We start from the raw sequence: 19,945 nt of genomic DNA on the forward strand, positions 1-19,945 counted from the left end.
TTTACACCACATGAAACCAACAAAAGATTCATAACTACAAATCAATAGGAAAAGACCATCATATTTTTTAAATAGATAAAAGACTTCAACAGGCATTTCACCCTAATAAGAAACCAAAAAATCACATGAAGTGTTCTACTTTATGAGCAATCGGAAAGCGAATCAAGACCAAAATGAGGTACCATTTCACCCTTTCTATTTTGGAACAACTCAAAAACCCAGACAACTCAAAGTGTTGGCAAGGATGTGGAACAGTCAGATGCTTATACGATGCTATTGCAATGTAAATTGCTGAAGCCACATCAAAACAAGTTGAATATTATTTCATGAAGCCAAGTATGTAGGCGTTTTATGATCAAGCTATCACTACTCACGTGTACCAGCCTACATTTCTGAGAATGGTTATAAAAGCTCTGCTTGTGATAATCCCAGTGGGGAAATAACCTTAAAGTTCACCAACTGGAAAATAGATAATCAAAGATGTGCTGATTCAGGAACTTCTCCAGCAATCCAGTGATTAAGGCTCCTTGCTTCCACTGCAGGGGGGATGGGTTCAATCCCTGGTTGGAGAACTAAGATCCTGCATTCCATATAATTAAATAAACAAATACTTTAATAAAATGTAATAAGTCAGGGAATACTATACAGCAGTGAAAATGCATGCTCTACAGCTAACCACAGAAACTCAGATGAGTATCAGTAAAATCACGTTGCACACACACACACACTCAAAACAAAGTTGTGAGAATGTGAGTTTTATTCTAGTTGTGTCAAGTCCAAAAATATACAAACCTAAACCATGATAAATATGTGCTAAAACTATGAGGAAAAGTAGGAGAATGAAAAACAAAATTCAACATAGTTCATCCTTCAGAGATGAGACGATAGATTGGGGAGGGACAGTGGCCCACAGGATCTTGCATTGTGATGATACTGTTCTGTATTCAAGCACCTGTCATTGCTGCTCCTTATTCGTTATGCTTGCTCCTTGGAAGAAAAGCTATGACAAACCTAGACAGCGTATTAAAAAGCAGAGACATCACTTTGCCAACAAAAGTCCATATAGTCAAAGCTTAGGTTTTTCCAGTTGTAATGTATTGATTGATGTGAGATTTGGACCAAAAAGAAGGTTGAATGTTGAAGAATTGATGCTTTTGGGCTCTGGTGTTGGAGGAGACTTTTGAGAGTCCCTTGGACTGCAAGGAGATCAAACCAGTCAATGTTAAAGGAAATCAACCCTGACTATTCATTGGAAGGACTGAAGCTGAAGCTCCAATACTTTGCCCACCTGATTCGAAGCATTGACTCATTAGCAAAGACCCTGATGCTGGGAAAGATTGAAGGCAGGAGAAGGGGATGATATAGGACAAGATGGTTGGATGGCATCACCGACTCAATGGACATGAGTTTGAGCATGCTCTGAGAGATGGTGAAGGTCAAGGAAGCCTGGCGTGCTTCAGTCCATGGGGTCACAAAGAGTCAGACACGACTGAGTGACTGAACAACAACAAATTCCTTCCTTACGGTTAATGGATATGGAATAAAAAATGTTAAAGCAATGAGAATCACAACAATGGTTAATGTTATACATGACTATTCCAAGTGCTTTCAGGTGTTAACTTATACAACATATCCTGCAACTCTGTGAAGGAGTTCCTGTTACCTCTGGTTTACAGGCAGGGAAACTGAGGCAGAGTGGTCACGTGACTTGTGTGAGGTCTTGCTGGTGATTACAGACAGAGTTGGGTTTTGAACACAGGCTTCACTAACTCCATAGACATCTAGTGTTGATGAAGGTCCTTCATGTATGCTGGGGGCTGGGGACTCTCAGGGGCTCAGCCTCTGGGACTGTTCTAAGTACTGGTGTTACAGAGTGAACAGGTTTGCTGGCCACCAGCTCACTTGGAGCTGCCGGGTCAGATGTGTGGAGAGGGATGGTGAGCAGAGCTATGCCGGGGTCAGGGCCCAACCAGAGGAAGAGTTGGAATCCAGGGGAGTCCAGAAAGGTGGAGTCAGGGCTCAGTTTGGGGGAATTAGGTAAGGCTTTCTGGAGAAGGGTATATTCAAACTGGGCATTGATGGATGAATAGGAGTTGCCAGTTACACAAGGGAGTGAAGGATGGAATCCAGTCCAAGTGTGTGCAAAGATCCACAGGCTGAGCAAAACAGGGACACAGAGGGAGACCTAAATAGGACGTGGCAGAGATACAGAGGGAGACATTACCGAGAGAGACCGGGAGCCAGAGAGAAGAACAGAGAGACCCAGAGAGGGAGGCAGAGAAACAGATGCAACGAGACAGAGAAATAGAGACACTCAGAAAGAGCAGAGAGACAGCCAAGGTCTGGAGGTTGAGAGCTGAAGGAGAAACGAAAGCACGTAGCATCCGAAGGGAAGCCGCGCGGTGGCCGCCCCACGCCCCCGCCCCCGCCCCGGCCCTTTAAGCCCCACCCCCACCCCGCGAGCCCGCTGCGCCCGCGCCCCGTCAGGCGTCCGGGGCTCCGCCCGCCGGGCTCGCATCAGCACCGCGTCAGGAGCTGTCCGCGCCCCCGGTGCTGAACCAAGATGGCCGGCGGCGGAGGCCGGGCCCCGGCGTGAGCCGAGCGAGCGCGGGCTGCAGCCCCCGCCATGCCCCACCCCAGCGGCAGCGAAACCTGAGCTGACGGAGCCGGCCCGCCGGCGACTCTGGAGACATGTCTCTGCTTTGCGTTGGAGGTAGGCGGCGAGGCAGCGGGACGGGGAGCCGATGTGGACCCGAACGGGGCTCGGGGTCCGTGTGGATGCGGCTGGGCTCCTGAGGGGGTGACCCGCGTCCACGCGGCTGGACTTCTGAGGGGGTGCCTGAGAAGGTGATCCGTGTAGACACAGCTGGGCTCTCAGGGGGTCCTGGTTGCCGCTGCTGGGGTCGCGTGGACACGGCTGGACGCGGAGGCCCGTGTGGACGCGGGCAGGGGTTCGGGGCTCCATCTGGAAACGGTCTAGTCTGGGTTGTCTGTGTTGAACAAGTTATTAGCGGGTTCGTGTGGAAGGAGCTGGGTAGTTCGAATGAATCCTGCAGGGTCCTTGGAAGGAGTCTTGTCCTGTGGGCTGGGCTGCGGACCCGCCTCGGAATTCGGAGAGGAGTGCAGGGGGAGCGGTCTCCAAGCCCTGGGCGTGTAAGATTTGGGAAGAGGGGCTTGACTGTTAGGACCACCGGTGAGCTCTAGGTACTCCTCACCCTGGGAGAGGAGAGGACTCGGGGAGGAGGCCGGGGAGACCCCTTCCAGCATCCTAAGAGAGCTGTGATGGAGGGGTCTGGAGGCGCTTTTCCAGTTAACTCTTTGGTTTCACTAGTGGGGGCTGGGGGAGTCGCCTGAGGGCCTCACCCTCTCCGCCCTCGTTGACCACACCGAACAAACACCTATCCGATCTTCTCCGCAGGGAGCCGACCCCTTCGAAGTGCAGTACCCCCCTGCACCCCTCACGGCCCACCCTCACCTCACCCACTTTGCGCTGGAGGGAGGGAGGGAGGGAGAGGTGGGGTGGAGCTATTTTGGGGCCAGAACGCCATCTGCACCGAGGCCCACGCCCAGGCCCACGCTCTGCGTTTGGGTGGGTGGAGTGAGAGATTCCGGAGGGGCATGACTCCTTCCCTCCCCGCCGCCACCCGCCGCCGCACCCCTGAGGCAGGGTGGGGGAGAAGCCAACCCACCTGGACCAAGCCGCCTGGGGCACTCCTGAGTTCTCAGCAGGGGACCTTGGCGGCAGGGGTGGTGGCCCAACCAGGGTTCAAGGCTTATGGAGATCTCAACCTTGGGTTTTAAGTACTGAGGTCCACCTCCCCTCACTCCTACTCCCTTCCAGAAGGCTGAGGTGCAAGTAGAGGTGTATTGGCCAAGCCTGAGACGGCAGGCTTCAGGACACCTTAGGCAGCCCGGAGTGTGATGTGTGTGTGTGTGTGTGTGTGTGTGTGTGTGTGTGTGTGTGTGTGTAAGAGAATGAGAGAGAGAAATCTAGAGAGGAAGAGAGAGAGAGAAGGATGAACCCGGCCTTCTGGACCCTGGTGGGAAGGCCCGGGAGCCGGGAACCGCCCCCGCCGCCCCTCCCCCTCGCCCCTCCCCCTGTGCTGTGACTCTCCATTCACAAACCCGGCCCCGCCCGCCCGCTCCCCGCCGCGGTGGCTTCCCGTGTGCTGCTCGCGCGGGGCTGGGCCGGCGTGGACGCGGGTGTTCTTAAAGGGACAGGTGCCTCCTTTCCTTGATCTCATTCCTGACGGGCGGGGCTGGTGGTGGGCGAAGGGCCAGTAAAATCAAAAGTCAACTCGTTCAGCCCTTAGCCTACGGAGTTACGAGAGTCGAGAGGTGGAGCAGACCCCCATGCATCCCTCAGTCTAGGCCCCAAGGGAGGGGGAGGTGAACATCCAACCCCCCTACTGGCCCCTCCCCCCTCCTCTGAACTGCCTAACGCTTGAGAGAGGGGATAGCCCTGGAGGAGGGGGTCAATGTGGATTCCTGGCTGACTCCTCCAAGCTCTCTCTTCTCTGTCCCCTAGCCCCATCTCTTCTCTGAAATCTCACCCTTAACTCTGATGCAAACTGGAGTCTTGCCTACAGGGGTGGTGTGAAGCGGAGGCAGTAAGAGGGGTGAGAAAGAATTGTGTTGGATGACTTTGTGGAACTTACAGGGAAGGAGTCATCAGCAGAGCAGAGGGGGCTCGCTGGGAGGAGTAAGAAAGGGGATGAGGTGGGAAGCGGAGCCCTGAGGTGTAAAGAGAACAGTTGATGCTGGGAGAAGCTCTGTGTGTGTGTGTGTGTGTGTGTGTGTGTGTGTGGTGGGGGTGACGGAGCAGCAGGGAGAGAGAGAACTGCTGAAAGGAGTGGGGGTGATGCCCAGAGTGGGGCGTCTTGAAGACTGAGGGGGAGGGGGAGAGTCAGCGCTAGGAGGGCTTTCCTTGGGATCTGAGTTCACCCTTAGAGCTGAGGAAATACCTGCCCCTGACCCAGGGACCCACCCATGTTTGCCCACACCGGCATACACTGGGGCCTGTACACTCACGCCCAGGCTTGCCTCCCTTGTGTGAACAGAAGTGCTTAGGATTCACCAAGTCTCTATGAAGACCACGTACCTGTGACTGCACATTCATGGACACATGTGCAGATTCATATGCCTGTTGACACACACATACATATACACTGGACACAGTCTGTGCCACAGACATGGTCCCCATGATACAGGCATGTGTATCTACACTTACACACACACACACACACACACAGAAATATATCCATACGTGTTTGATGCATGTTTACAGTATCCACGTCACCTAAATATCAACTCATGCCCTAACACTCAGGCATGTACCTATGTATACCTGTTAGGCCCCCAAATCACAATGTACACAATCACAAGACACATATGTACACAAAAGTACATGCCAAGGCCATATATGTACACACATGATAACCCTTCCCTGGACATTCAAAACTGTCACTTTGAACAGGTGGCTGATGATGCGCACACACACACACACACACACACACACACACACACACATATATAGCTTCAGAGGAGTCTGCACATGTTTGCAAGTAAACAAAAATATACATGCTATACAACTGCATAGTGTGTACACACACACACACACACACACCCAACATATGTTTGTATTTAATGTATCATTCAAAAGCCTGCACATACCTAATCTCACACCAGCATGTCCCACATACAGTCACACCCCACTCCCCAGCACACATGTCCAGACCCTCACCTGCACTCAGATGGTGCACATGTATAATTATCCCACCACACATGTACACACACACACTCATGTACACTCACTTGCCTGCCCTGGCAACATGAGGAAATACACATTCAAGCACACACAATGCAATTCTTATGTGCATATCCTGAACTTACATATGGGAGACTACCCTGTACAGACCTTGCCTCTGCCCACTCTCATTTCTTTGTAGAGCCCCATTGCCCCTCCCAACCTTAATTCACTTTCTAAGTCTTGGCAGAGTCCTGAGGCTGCTAATAGCAAGTGCCACTTAACTCCTTTGTTAATTTATTCATATATTTACTCAGCAAGCATTGAGTACCCACTATGTGCCAGGCAGTGATCCTGGCTCTTGGAATCCAACCTTACTCCTGGCCTCATGCTGGCGGAGTCAGATTGGGAGAGACGGGGAGCTAAGGAGAAGGGTTTCCATGGCCCTTTTCCTCTGGCAAGCCTACCCCATTCCTATCATTGCCATTTGCCTGTGTCTCAGAAGATGAGGGGAAACTGAGCAGAAGAGAGATCTTGCATGGTGGAGGGCATATGCAAAAACATGACGGTAGTGCTTTGGTTCCAGACCTCCCTATATGCCTCATGGCATTTTGCTAGGCCACTCAATGTTTAAAAGGCTTCATAAATGTTTGATGACTGAATATTTTGCATATTCAGTGGGTATGCATATGACTTAATATTGCATATAAGTTAGCAATGCATTTGAAGATGAGTTTGCCTCACAACTAATAATGATATCTACAACAAGTTCCATCTATCCAGCATTCCACAGGCATAGTTTTGAGGACTTTTATGCCCATTGCCCACTTTAATCCTCAGAGCAACCCATTTTACAGATGAGGAAAACTGAGGCTCATGCAAGTTCAATAACTTGCCTGGTGCCACAGAATCAGAGGTATAGCTGCCTGTCTCCACAGTCTACTAGGAGTGAAGGGTGAAGGTCGAGGCTACCCTCAGCCTTCAGGACCTGGAGACACCTAAGTCCTTGTCATGGGGTGAGAATCTGTCTCAGGTTCATCCTTTCCTTCGTCCACTCAGTAAACAGACACATCATGATTTCCCCATTCATCATGACTGTTCCCCTGCCTCTCTCCCTGGAAGCCTTCCCAAATCCCTCTGCCTCTCGCTGCTCTGTTTCTGATACCATCCAGCCAGGGGGTGGGGGAACTGCATCTGGGTCTTTGTTTTTACCACCATTTTAGGATGTCTCTGGTTTTGACTCTGATTCATCTTCAGGGCTGCAATCTTAGCTATTTGCCTCTCTTGCACCTCACTTTCCTTCTGCATACAATGGGTTTCCTCTGTGAATTTATTTTATTTTTAGATTTATTAACTTATCTGTGAGGTGCTGACCAGGACATCCTGAGTCCAGAAGGCCTGGGTTTGAATCCCCAAATCCATCACTTCCTGGAAAGCCCCATATCTTTTTCATTCCTCAGTGTGACTATCTGTAAAATGGGCACACTAATAGTGTCCACTGCCTAGATTTACTGGAACTCTCCAGTCAAATGAGGCATGCAGAGATACTGGCATGATGCATGACTTGTGGAAAGTTTCAATAAGTGTGAGCCAAAGGCAGGAAAAATCAATGATGGTGTTTTTATTAATGGGGACTAAAAGCTTCGTGAGTGTAGGACATTTCCTGAGAATTCACTGCGTTCTCAGGCCTGAGGATGGCTCAGTGATACACAGGGAGGGCAAAAGAAGTACCAATTCTTTGGAGGTACTTGGGTAGGGATGAAAAGTTCAGCACCGCGGATAGTTCAGAGAGGAGCCATCGGTTTCAGCACCGTGGACAGCACAGTTCTGCGTCGCGGGACCCTCTCTCAGTGCTGGACTGCTGGGGGAGGCAATGACGTCATTCTTTCAATGAACAGTATTTAATAAGCACCTACTATATGCCAGACATAGTTCTAAGTGGTACTTGGTAAACAACACTATCTGTCAAGGTTCTTGGTGTGTTTTTTTCACCTATGGCTTCAATTGGGTTCTGGCTTATTTCTGTCCATTGATGATGAGAGTCCTCCTTTACTCTCTCCCAGATGCCAAGTCAGAGGGACCGATGTCCTCATCACAAAGCCCATGTCTGCTACAGACATCACATATTAAATACCAGACTTCCTAGAATATAGTTTTGAATTCTCTATGCTTCCCATCTACTACTTATAGTGTCTTCTGACACCCAATAAGCACCTCCTGTGGGTGCCCTTTTGGAAAGTGAAAGTCGCTCAGTCATGTCTGACTCTTTGCGACCCCATGGACTATACAGTCCATGGAGTTCTCCTGCTCAGAATACTGGAGTGGGTAGCCTTTCCCTTCCCCAGGGGATCTTCCCAACCTAGGGATCAAACCAGGGTCTCCTGCATTGCAGGTGGATTCTTTACCAACTAAGCTATCAGGGAAGAACCTCCTGTGGGTGGGCTTCTAGCCGCTTCCATTGATGGCTGGAACTCTCTATTCCTCCACTCCCACCACCAGGCCTGGCAGGTTAATGGACCCCAAGGACTGGAGACTATCTCAATTAGAATCTAGAGTCATCCAGGCCAGGGGGTACACTTAAAATTCAACCAAATAATAAAGATACTAGTGACGGTAATAATAATAGGAACAACAGTATAATAATGCTAGTGCTAATAACGAAAAAGAAAGGGGAGAAGGCAGAAGAGGAAGGACGAAGGGAAGAGGAGGAGAAGAAACCGATTAAGTAGGGCCATTTTCTAGATGCAGAAACTGAGGCCCAGAGCCTGTCAGTGCCAATGCCCCGCTCCCACCTCCACCGGCTCTGCCCCCGCAACCACATTAATCAGTCAGCGCCGATGAGCGCCGGCGGGTGGGGCGGGCAGGGACCGAGGAGTCTGCAGGCTGCTGACCTGGCCGTGACGCGGTATCTCCAGCCCGCCCGTCAGTGGGCACCTCCCCCACTCAGCACTCCCCGCGGTCGCGTAGCTCACGCCCTCGGCGCCCACGTTATAAATAGCCCGGTACTTGTGACCAGGAGCTCGGGAAGGAGGGGCGGCGCTTCCGCCCTGGTGACCCCGATACCGCGGGCAGGAGGAAGGCGGCGGGGCGGAGATGTGATGACAGTGACTCGGTTCGCTTGCTGACGGGGAAGAGAGATGGGGAGAGAGCCGTGACTCTCTCTACGAGCCTCTGCCTCCAAGCCCTCTCCTACAGAGCCCCTCCCCCAGGCTACCCGCCCCTCCATCCCTCTCCCCCTTCGTGAGCCTCCCCCAGCTCTCTGAGCCCCCATCCCTTAGTCCCCTACCTTCCTCCTCCTGACCTAATACCCTATTCCCCCACCATGAGCTTCCTACTCTGAACCCCCGTCTCTGATTCTCCATTCTTCTCTGAACTCCATCTCCCACCCTGAGTCTGACCCTCCTCCCTCTGAGTCCCCATGATGAACAGTGATGTCCTCATCCTGGATTTTCTGAAGGGGCCTGGGGGCTTGATGTTAGAGCTAAAGCTCTCTGACAATCTCCCACTGCCAGTGGACCCCAACTGAGCCCTATGCCCCCTGGCCTAGAGAGGATTAGGGAGGAGGGAAGGGAGAGAGACTGAGGACTAGGAACCAGAGAGACAGACAGAGGGAGAAAGGGAAGAAGACAGACAGAAAGATGACAGCAGTGGAGAGACACAGAATTGGAAGGAGGGAGACAGGGAGAGACCTTCCTGGAGGAGAGGATGAAGGACAGGCCTTGGACAACTTGCTTCCCTTCTGAGACCTGCCCTCATCTGTAAAATAAAGAGGCGCATAACTGCAGACTGGGGCCCAGGTTGGGTCAGACACCAGTGAGCCCCTCTGATCCCCCAGGGCCAGGCACCTACCTCCCTCTGGTACCTGCCCCCAGCTTTTCTTTCCTAATCCTGCCTCTCCTCTGCAGCATCTCCCCTGCCTGCCCTCCCTAGTGGAAATCTGTGTGTCCCTTTCTGTCTCTCTGTGTCTCTGTCTGTCTGACTCTAGTGTCTTATTATCGCCCCTCACTTCTCCCCCTCCCCTTTTCCTTTCTCTCCTGTTGATGCCTCTGCGTGTGCCTTTCTGAGCCTGTCTGTCTCTCCCATCCTTCTCCCTCCCCATCCTCCCCACGCACCCTCCTCCCCCTTTACAGAGTCATGAGATTTGCCCGCTGAAGCTCCCCCAGGAGGGAGGCCTGGAGCTCCTGCAGCGGACAGTCTTAAGTGCCCCTAAGCCTCACTCAGTCCCAGGGATGAGGGGCTAGGTGGGGGGACTCTCTGTAGTCTGGGTGGGGCCGAGGGTATGAGAAGAGGCATGTGGGACGGGGGAGGGACCTTGTGGGAGAGAGAACTTTGCATGTGCAGTTATGTGCCTCAAGTGGGAAGATTTTGGATGTGGAAGAAAGAGACAGAGATGGAAGCTCAGAGAGGGGAGTTCATTTGCTCAGAGCCACACAGCACCATAGTCTGAATACAGCTCCACCTGACTCCACACTGGGTCTTAGGGTGATGGTGGTGTTGGTATAGAAAGGCACTCATTCCCTCTTCTGCTCTTCAACTCTGGGGAGCTCGCTCAGTGCTTCTGGGCATCAGTTCTCACCCCCACAGTCTGTCTGCGATGGGAACAAGTAGTATTTACTGACTAATGTTTAGAGCCACTCTACTTCCCCAGCCCTTGATGGGAATTTTTTCACTGGCTCCATTCAGGTACTTCTTTGAGAAAGAAATTCAAGTGATGAGGACAGAGAAATGAAATCCCTATGGGAGATTGAATCCCAGATGGGAGGCCATTGTACTTACAGGGAAAAAGGTTGAACTTGACTCTCAAAAAAAAAAAAAAAAGGAGAAAGAATAGAAATGCAATTCTGATTCTAGGAATTTATCCTTTAACTTACTTGCACACACTCTTCAAGACATGCAGAGGGTATAAAATGCTACCATTTGTGTAGGAAATAGCGCACACGTGCACACAATTGCTGATGCATGGACTATCTGTCTCCAGTCCCATGAGGAACTGCTAATGTTGATTGCATCCTGGGAGGAGAGTGAGAGCTGGGGTAGAAAGAGCCTCATTTTCATCGTATAATCTTTGGGTTGCTTGGGATTTTGTAAAATATGCATGATTGCTTACTCAAACAAAAATAGCCTCTTGAAAAGTTTAAAGGGAAAAGGAAATATAGAAACCAGGAGCGAGGCCTCAGTTTGGCAGCAGCTTTTGGGTGGGAGTAGAGAGTAATGGTAGAGAAATACACTGAGGGCAGAGGCAGAATTTGGGAGATATTGAAAGTGAAAGTTGAATATCCTGTAAGAAAGTCCGTAATGAATGAAATTGCTTTGAATCACTTGGGGCTGTGGGGTAACGTGAAATATGAAGAGACTGAACCCCCTGGGACCCTGAGGTATATCTGGCTTGCACCTTTCACAGTCAAGTAGGGCTGGACAAACTAATAACCTACCTGGCCAGGACTGGGATGTCTCTATGTATACTGCAGATTCAGCTCTCTGGGTTGATTTTTCTCACCTCTCCCAATCCCTTTTGAGTGTTGGACTCTAAACTCTGGGAGCATCTGGCAGGACAGACTGAGCTGAACAGTTAGGGGAGAAGTCTCACTAATCTAACTGGGGGACGGGAGTCACTGGAGATTGATTCTCCTTCCTCCTCTATCTCCTTCTCCCCAACTCCCCAGCTCCTTCTGAAGCAATCCTGGAGGACTTCCTGTAGGAGCTCTTTTCTTTTGAATCTTTGTTCAATTGGAGTAAAGCCACCACTGGAGGGAGGGAGCTTTGGGAACGTTTGATGGGGAGGAGGGTGGGACAGAGAGTATTCCCAAGGGCCAAACTTCCTTCCATCACAGGTCTGCCTGTGCTCATCTGTCTGATGGCTTCTCTCTCTCCCACTCATCCCTGCCTCCCTCCTCTCCTTATTTCTCTTCCTCTCGTTGTCTCTGCCTCTGTCTCTGATTTCACCTCTGTCTTTAATATTATCTTTTTTTAAAATCTGGTCTCTTTATCTGCCTCTTTTGCTCCGTGTTTTTTGCTTTTCTCTTCTCTCTCTCTTTCTGTATCTCTCTCCTCTCTCTCTCATTATGTCTCTATTTTCCTGTGTCTCTCTGTCTCTCTCCTCCCCACCACTCTCCCCGTCTCCCTTCCCTATTTCTGTCTCTTTCCACAGTCAAAAAAGCGAAGTTTGACGGTGCCCAAGGTAAGTGCCCTCTATTCCTCTTCTGTCCTGTGTTGTCTGTCTCAAAGAGAGGTGAGGGAGGGTGTCTGAGCCAGTGATGGGGAACTTGGGCTGTATGTCTGTGAGCTTCACATAGAGCATCAGAATTGGTCTGGGGTCCCCCAGCCACCTTCCCTACCATCCCCTGAAAACCCTAGTGGGAATAGGGCTCACCCTGAGCCAGTGATGCTTCCCAGGGTCCTAAGAGATAGGGCAGGGACTCTTAGATTAGGCTACAGGGAACAAAACTGGGGCTGAGAGGCAAAGGAAATTTCTTATGTCCGTGGATATTGGACATCGTCATTTCTAAGCATAAAGATCAGGCATCCCCAAATCCCCCATCTCCCTGCACCAAGACCCCTCCCTGCTGGGCCCTGAGGCGCTGGGGTGGGGTTCTGGGGGCTGACCTGGGAATGGGAGGCACGGAAGCACCCCAGTGTATGGGACCTGGGGTGGCCCCAAGAACTCGCAGACCCTTGGGGATCATAGTTGGGTCATTGAGAGCTTGGGAAGGGACATGGGGGAGTCCCTGAGTCCCTGAACTGACATCTGCTTTCACCGCCACAGAGAAATTCAACACCTATGTGACCCTGAAGGTGCAGAATGTCAAAAGTACGACCATCGCAGTCCGAGGCAGCCAGCCCAGCTGGGAGCAGGATTTCATGTTGTGAGTCTGCAGTGACGGCCTCACCCCCTGGCACAGTCAGGCCTGTTGCTGGTCCCTCAGGGCACAGCCGGACACTCGGGTGTCGTCTGGGACTCCCCTCCTTCAGCCCCTTGTCCAGTCATCAGCTTTGCCTCTGAAGCACTTCTCAAATCCAGTCACTTCCTTTTGTCTCCGAGGCCACCAGCCAAGTCCCCGCTGCCCGCCAGCCTCCACCCTGGCCTCCTGCTGCCATCCGCCTCCCGCAATCTGTTCTCCTCCAGGCAGCCAGGGGGATATTTTTAAAATTGCAAATCACATCCTGTCACTCTCCAAACTTGCCCCTGGCTCGTGGATCATCAACCTCGAAACAAAGCCCTCATCCCTCCCTGCAGCCCCCCGAGACCCGGTTCCTGTGACCTCACACCGGTACCTTGCTCCGTTTCTCCTGGCCCACCTGCCCCAGACACGCCCACCTCTGCACGTTCTGCCAACATGCCCAGCTTGTTCCTGCCCGCAGGACCTTTGCTCCTGTCCTCTCCCATCCCAGCTGCCTCCTTCCTGTCCTTTGGGTCTCAGTTGTGTCACCTCCTCAGGGCAGTCCTCTCAGATCACCACCCTCAAACTGTAATTGAAGAGTAATGTCATGCCTCGCCATCAATTGTTATTTTATTCATTTGTGTGACATTTGACACATTTCTGGCCGCTTCCCCTGGACTATGAGCTCCAAGAGGGTAAGGCCCTATTGGTCTCTGCCCCTGTGACCTCCATGCCAAGCACAGAGGCTGACACACAATAGGTGTTCAATAAATGTTGGTCTAATAACCAAATGAATTCATGACCTGCACCCTCTTCTCAACCTGGAGCCACTTAAGACCCCCTATTAAGTGAAGTGAAGTCGCTCATTCGTGTCCGACTCTTTACAATCCGATGGACTGTAGCCTACCATGCTCCTCCATCCATGGGATTTTCCAGGCAAGAAAACTTGAGTGGGTTGCCATTTACTTCTCCAGAGCATCTTCCTGACCCAGGGATCGAACCCAGGTCTGTCGTATTGTAGCCAGACGCTTTACCGTCTGAGCCATCAGGGAAGTCTCTAGGAAGACCTCCTGTTACATCCTACCTACTCTGATGAAGGCCAACATCTGCTGTGACCTCTTCCAAGGCTTTGATTAAATCAGTTGTGCCTTATAGCCCTGGGAGAGAGTGTGCTAACACAATCCTCATGTTACAGATGAAGGAATAGATGACCAGAAAAGCAAAGCCACCTGCTCAGTGTCGTATTGCCTCTATCTGGCAGAGCTGGAATGGGGACCCGGGCAGCCCTCAACCCCTGAGCAGAGGCTAGCTGGAGACTGTGGGAGACCATGGGAGAATCCAGAGTTGGGATTCTGGAGCAAGGGGGCACTTAGAGAAGGGAAGGAAGGTGATAGTCCTACAATCTAGGGAGAAGGTGAAGGGAGCGGGAAACAATAGCCCTCACCTTCCCCTAAAACCAGTTACTGAATGACCAGGTGTATTCAAGGAGAACATTCCTCATGATGAATCTTTGGTAAATTGGTAGATTCAGTGAATTGGACATTCAGGAAGATTTTCCCCCCAGATCTGCACATTTCCTGCAGGGAACGTGCTTAGAGGTGGGATCATTCATATGCTTAAGGGTGTCCCCATATGATTGGAGAGGGATGACACTGGGAAGGATGGAAGAACCATGAATTGCCCTTATCGTGGGAGTAATAGGGAGCCATGGAGGGCGTTGGAGCCTCTTCCTCACTTAACCAGCATTCTCAGGGTCTGAGGGCTAGAGGAAGGGCCAGGTGAATTGAAGGTACATGTAATACTTGTCCCCACTCCTTCTTTCCCAACCTGGGATCCTGATTCTGCTGTGACACCCTGGGCATGTAACTTGGCCATCTGGCCTCGGTCTCCCCTCTGTAAAACAAGAACTACTGTGTCACATTCCTGGCTGGCACGCATTCAGACCTGGGTTTGCATTCCAGCTGGTCATGTGTCCAAATGCTACTGAACTGACTTTCTGTCCTCTCAACAGTGAGATTAATCGCCTGGATCTGGGGCTGACGGTGGAGGTATGGAACAAGGGTCTCATCTGGGACACGATGGTGGGCACTGTGTGGATCCCCCTGAGGACCATCCGCCAGTCCAATGAAGTGAGTGGTAGGATAAAGGTTGGATAAGCGTGCCTGGGAGGGGCCCAGAGGCCAGCGGTCTCAACGAGATAGGCCTCTGTCTCCATCTCCTGACAGTGTTCATGTAGGCGTTCAGGGTGGCTATGGCAGCTCCAAGTCACCAGGCTTAAAGTCCTTCCGTCTTGTCAGCCAGCCTTTCTCCCCACGTGGCTTCCATCTCATGGCCCAAGACGGCTGCTCACGTATTACCATTACATCTGCATTCCAGTCAGGGGGAGGGAAAGGTCACACGGAAGGAGGTTTGCAGTCCTGATTAAGGACCCAAACTGGAAACTGCTCAAGGCACTTCACTTACATGTTATTGGCCAGAACTGCCATGTGGCCCCACCTACCTACAAGGGAATCTGGAAAATATAGTCTTTAGCAGCACAGCCCCACTAGAAATGTATCCCTGCGGGAGAGAGGAGAAGGGATGTTGTGAGAAACTAGCACTTTGTGCCCAGATGGGCATCAGGCAGGGAGGTTGCAGCAGTACCAAAGAAGTACTAGAAAATAACCTTGGCCTCCTTCTCCAGCCTCCTGGCCTTAAACCTCCCCCCTCCACTTGGCCCCTAGAATCCTATCCTGCCCTCTCTGCCTGTCACCCTGGGAGGCCTCCCAGATAGCATCCACCAACTTTGCCAGCCTTATTTCCCCCACACCGCAACCTACACTCCTCACAGGCCCCACAGATGGCTTTTGAGCTTTCACATACGCTGTTCTCTGGGTTTCAAGGGTCCTCCTTTCCCTCACCCTTAAGCCCAGCTCCATTGTCCTCTCCTCCAGGAAGCCCGCCCCCCACCCCGAATCCCTCAGCTCCCCTCCCCCTGTCTGGCCTTCCCTTGACTTCGTGTTGCTGGGAGTGTCTGTGTCAGACTCTGTGACTGTGGGCTTCTCAGAGATTGCCCGATATGGCCCAGGCTTAGAGCAGGCCCCAAGGAGGGTTTATTTTTTAATGAGTGAATGGAAATGGAAGAAAGGGGTGCAGTAGTCCAGGGGTGCAGTGATTCCAAAAGGAAGCCTGTGGCTGAACCACAATGTCCTCAGTGACCCCTCTCCCCAAGTGTGAGGAAGGCCTGGTCACCTGGGACAACCACGACCTATGGCCGGGGACCCTGGACTGCTCCCCTGACCACTGCCAGCCTCTCCCTGGGGCTACAGTGCATCAATCTCCTTTGAGAGATGAAGAAAACTGAGGTTCAGAGTGCACCCCACTGCTCAAGAGCTCATTTCCCTGAACCAAGGGGGACTGGTTCATTCACTCGGGGGGTTCCCTCCCAGGACAGTGGTAAGATCAGGTCTTCTATCTGAAGCTGAGCCCTCAGGAGGGATGAGGAGTGCTGTGCAAGGCTGGGACCGCCCCTACCTGACTCTGCAGCTCCCTCTCTCTGGGTTCCCCAGACCCACCATGTTGCGTGGAATTTGTGACCTTTCTTCTCGGCTTCCTTATCTGAAGTGAGGATGTGACCCTTGTTCTTGGCGTAGGGGTGGGATGCAGGGAGAGAGACATGTCCTGTGAGATCAGAGGCCTGCTGGCCGGAGCACAGATGTGTGACTCACCTGGCCTCATGCGGGACCCCACCCCCTGTCACCCCACCACCCGCAGGAGGGCCCTGGAGAGTGGCTGACCCTGGACTCTCAGGTCATCATGGCGGACAGTGAGATCTGCGGCACCAAGGATCCCACCTTCCACCGCATCCTCCTTGACACCCGCTTTGAGCTGCCCTTAGGTGAGTGTGGTTGGGGAGGGGTGGGGAGGAACGCTTGCCCAGCCCCAGGAGAATGACCGGGCCTGGGTGGATCCAGATAACCCTTCATGTCTATAGCCATACCACCCTGAATGCGCCCGATCTCATCAGATGACCCTTCATTCTGAGGATGAGGCTCCCCCTCCCCAGAAGAGCCTCCCAGATCAGAGTCAGCAGAGATGTGTGTCTCCTGGGTACAGAGCACATTCCAGCTCCTGCAGGTCACCAGTGGGCTGCCAGTGCTTTTCAACCTACGGGGCTCAGATTGGAGCTGTCCTGGCTGGCCCTTGGTGAGGTTTTAGGCTGCAGAAGTGAGCTGGATGCGGAGAAGATACAGACAGTGGCAGAAAGACAGAGAGAGACAGAGAGTCAGAGAGAGAGAGAGATGGAGAGATAAGCTAAGGCAGAGACACAGAGGAGCCTCTCTACCTTTCCTGGAAGCAGCTCAGTTCTCCCATGTCGTCCTTCCAAGAATCCATGGCATCCCCATGCTGGAAATGCTAGGATGCGCCTCCTCTCCCATCTTCCATTCATTCCCAAGGCAGCTCTGGGTGGCGTGGTGGAGGAGGTGTTTCTGTTCTCCTGTCCTCTCTCCCCACTCACTGGACACCAGCCCCATAGGCGGGCAGGACGCACTGGATGGAGGTTGAGGGGCAGGGAGGGGCTCCCAGGCCTACAGCCAGGCTTCTGCCTCCAGATATCCCCGAAGAGGAGGCCCGTTACTGGGCCAAGAAGCTGGAGCAGCTGAACGCCATGCGGGACCAGGATGAGGTGAGTGTTAGCACCATCTTCCTCTCTTTCCTTCCTCTCTCTGTCTCCTTGTCTCCCCATGTCCTCCACCCTCTATTTCTCTCTCCACTTGTCTTCCCCTGTCTGTGTCTCTAACTCTTTGTAACCTGACTCAATTCTGTGACTCACGTGGTCCAGTCTCAAACCAATGATGGCGTCAAGGAACAGACAGCCCACCAAGGACGTGATGATATCAATGGACTCAGGTTCTGTATATCCTAAATACTCTCAAGGAGATGCAGAGGCCCCGTTAGTTCTTAAACCCCCGTTCTGCCCCTCACCCCTCAACTCCTCAAGTCACACTTTCAGATTTTCTTAAAAAATTGCCTTCCCCACCAGCCCTTGCCCCCATACCTGTACTTCCCTGCCATCCCCCTTCTTCTGGGCTCTGTATTCTCACAGTTCAAAAACCCAGTGTGGCCCAGAAGACAGTCTTCAGAAGGCAAGGGCAGGGAAGAAAGAGCAGGCAAGTTTAGAATATCCTAGTGGGAGGCAGGGGGCAAAGGGGATATCACTCACTTGTTAGTAATTTTTGTCCAAACTCAGCTCTCACCTTCTTTCTTTAGCTCCCTGCCCCAGTGTTCTCCCGTCTCTCTCTCTCTCCTCTCTGGTTTTTCCCCTCGTCTGTGCTGCTTTTTCTGTTTTCCTGTATCTGTTTCTCACTGTCTTTCTGTGTGTCTCCCTCTTCCTCTTCCTCTGTGGTCAGCTGTATCCTCCTCCAGAGGGAGGGAACTTAGGAGGGCAGAGAACAGAGGGCCATGGCTTCTGGCAGTCCACTGAGATAAGCCCTCTCTCCTTCCCTCCCCCTCAGTATGCATTCCAGGATGAACAAGACAAGCCTCTTCCCGTTCCCAGCAATCAGTGTTGTAAGTACTTCTCAGTTCCTTCCTGGGCACCAGTTGAAACTCTCATCCTTCCTCCACCCCATGACTGTCCTCTGTAATGAATGGGTCACTCCCCTCCACTGATATGGGTCCTAAGGGTGAACAGAATCCAGGCACAGTGTAGTGGAAAGAGGAAAAGATCTGGTACTTGGGTTTGAATCTTGCCTTGCCACGTGGCCACGGCATGCCAGGGTCTTTGTCTGATCCTTAGAGTTCCTCTCTTTGAAACAAGGGCATCTGACAGTCCCCCGCATTCTGATCTTTTTTTGGAAGAACGCAGGACATCTAGAGGGTTGAAAAGCACTTGGCAGAGTCTTCAGTTCCATTCCTTAGGTCCTGGATGAGGACCTATAACTCATTCAACAAACTTTCATGAGGCCAGCACAGACACCCCCAAGCAGCCCACAGTCAGATGGTGCAGACAGACAATCCTGCCAAACACATGTATAATAGGCTCCTATTTTCTTAGATAAAGAAATGGAGGTCAAGAGGAGGGGTGACTTGCCAAGGTCACACACGTGGCAGGAGGCAGAGCCAGGGTTTGAATCCAGGTCCAAGGGACTCCGAGTTGTCTTCTCCTTCCACAGTGCTGTATCTCTTAATGATGATGATGCTCACTGTATTCCTCTATATACTGCTCCTTCATCAAAGGCTGGACTTTTCAAGAGTGTTTATCCTCCTTGGTTGGCCCTATGGACACTCGGATGCCCCCAGACCAGGTCTTCAAAGGTCTAGGAGATGTCTTTCTCCTTGAAATGCCCTCCAAGTCCTCTGAGATGGGGAAGTGAAAATTATAGTCTCCGGGCAAAACCCATACCCATGACACTTTGCCCCCACCCCATCCTTCAACCTCTTTCTCCTTTTCCATCTGCTTCCCCATCTTCCTCTCCTCCCCTCTCATGGTCTCTCCTGTATCCGTCGTCAATCCCCTCCCCACCCTGACCTGCCATATGCCCAGGATATGTGATGATGGAGATTGGTGGAGGGAGGAGCTGAGCGACTGCAATTGAAGGACCCCATTCCTACACTCACTTGGGGTGTGAGATGGAGAAAGTCCCTTGATTTCCACACCTGGGAAGGGATCACCATTGCTCTGAAGAAATTATAAAACCCCTCTCTGGTGAATGGGGTCATTGAAGGATTGTGGTGGGAGCAGGGCCAGGCAAGGTGGGGGCAGGATCAGATGACAAAGAGCACCTGGGCAGTTGACCTGAAGCCAGAGGTGGGTTCAATTTAAGAATGGAGACCTACCTCCCAGCATTTACCTCCAAGTTCTCTTGGGACTGTTTTATCACCCTTATTTCACAAAGGAGGCAGCTGAGTGTCAGAGGAGTCAGAATTCTGGTCCAAGCTGTTTTTCTGAGGTACCAGAAGATGGGGGTGAGGTAGTGAAGGTGAAGTTCTCTCCCTGGTTCTGACACTCAGGCTGTGTGACTTTAGGCTGTTCACTCTACCTTTCTGAGCCTTGTTTCTTCACTTATAAAATAAGAATAGTTAAAATAAAAACTCACACAACAGGGATGTTTCAAAGCTGAAGATTTCCAGTTCAGTGTTTCCTTCATTATCTGGAGGATGGGGAGGTGGGGGGAGACAAATGAGGCATGCTGACCCCAGACTTCAGAGTTGGAAAACCCTGGGTCCAAATGGCCTCTTTATCACTTCCTGGCTGAGCTGTGGTCTTGTCAAACAATAAGGATATCTTGCCTTCCTCCCAAGATGGTGAGTGAAGGCATAACAAAAGTCAGAGGTTAAA

General features: G+C 51.8%; 1 protein-coding gene across 4 annotated transcripts in view; it reads left to right on the top strand.

Moving 5' to 3' along the window:
- Positions 1 to 2,691: 2,691 nt before the first annotated feature.
- Positions 2,692 to 19,945, top strand: part of UNC13A (unc-13 homolog A) — a 64,533-nt gene continuing 47,279 nt past the window's right edge. For all 4 annotated transcript variants that reach the window (XM_065931730.1, XM_065931702.1, XM_065931722.1 and 1 more), the window contains exons 1-7: positions 2,692 to 2,713; positions 11,895 to 11,924; positions 12,510 to 12,609; positions 14,636 to 14,753; positions 16,378 to 16,501; positions 17,217 to 17,290; positions 18,120 to 18,174. In XM_065931730.1, coding sequence (XP_065787802.1) covers positions 2,692 to 2,713; positions 11,895 to 11,924; positions 12,510 to 12,609; positions 14,636 to 14,753; positions 16,378 to 16,501; positions 17,217 to 17,290; positions 18,120 to 18,174 — 523 coding nt within the window. The remainder of the gene's footprint in view (positions 2,714 to 11,894; positions 11,925 to 12,509; positions 12,610 to 14,635; positions 14,754 to 16,377; positions 16,502 to 17,216; positions 17,291 to 18,119; positions 18,175 to 19,945) is intronic.

This window comes from Muntiacus reevesi, chromosome 1, assembly GCF_963930625.1.
Source record: "Muntiacus reevesi chromosome 1, mMunRee1.1, whole genome shotgun sequence".
In the NCBI taxonomy this organism is placed as follows: domain Eukaryota; kingdom Metazoa; phylum Chordata; class Mammalia; order Artiodactyla; family Cervidae; genus Muntiacus; species Muntiacus reevesi.